The 782-nt window shown below is 64.1% G+C and overlaps 1 protein-coding gene across 1 annotated transcript in view; it reads right to left on the bottom strand.

Moving 5' to 3' along the window:
- Positions 1–782, bottom strand: part of ITGAL (integrin subunit alpha L) — a 35,582-nt gene that overhangs the window by 5,384 nt on the left and 29,416 nt on the right. The window contains exon 21 of the mRNA XM_029913786.1: positions 267–421. Within this exon, the coding sequence (XP_029769646.1) occupies positions 267–421 (155 nt within the window). The remainder of the gene's footprint in view (positions 1–266; positions 422–782) is intronic.

Below are 782 nucleotides of genomic sequence, written 5' to 3'. Positions count from 1 at the left end.
AGCCCCCCTACTGAGCGCTGCCCCTTCCCCGATCCCTGAAGCACAGCACCCCCTAAAGAGAGCCACCATCTTCCCTCTTCCCCACAGCACTGTGCCCCTTACTGAGCGCCACCCCAATCCCCGATCTCTGCAGCACAGCGCCCCCTGCTGAGCGCCCCCCACTCCCTGCTGCACAGCGCTCCCTGCAGCACTGCGCCCCCTGCTGAGCCCCCCCCCACAGCGCTCCCTAGCACCCTTGTGGGCCATGGGGGGCGGCACTGACTCACCCGGCTGTTCCCCCAATAGATCGGGTGGCTGACGTTACAGGAGAGGTTCCTGGAGTTAGTGTCTGGAGTCTCCAGGCCATTGCAACTCACCCTGGCCTGGACGCTGGACTGTGGCGGGGAAACACCAATGAGAAGTAAGGGGTGGGACCCCAATCCTGCCCAGCAGTACTTGCGAGACCAGTCAGGAAACAAGACCCCCTGAGACAGCCAGTCCCCGAACACCCTGGGGCCGGGGTGGAGCTGGTACCCCTAGATGTGAAAGGCACCATGGCCCATTCCCCGCCCACTTGAGCCAGCCAGTCCCCTGCCTTGGGCCCAATCAGCGATGGTGCCCCTTAGAGGGGAAAGGCCCCATGGCCTGCTCCCCTTCCCCGTGAGATAACCAGGCCTCCCTGAGATTGGTCCAGATTAAAGCTGTCCCAAGTGTCACCCACGCAGGGGTGTCTGCCTGAGTCTGCCGAGAGCCTGAGCCCCCCCCTACCTCCAGCACTGAGGCCTTGCGGAAGGACAGTCCTG

This window comes from Terrapene carolina, unplaced genomic scaffold (genome assembly GCF_002925995.2).
Source record: "Terrapene carolina triunguis isolate 2854851 unplaced genomic scaffold, T_m_triunguis-2.0 Scaffold926, whole genome shotgun sequence".
NCBI classification, from domain to species: Eukaryota; Metazoa; Chordata; order Testudines; family Emydidae; genus Terrapene; species Terrapene triunguis.
Note: the sequence above shows the minus strand (reverse complement) of the source record. Positions and strands in the feature narration are given on the sequence as shown.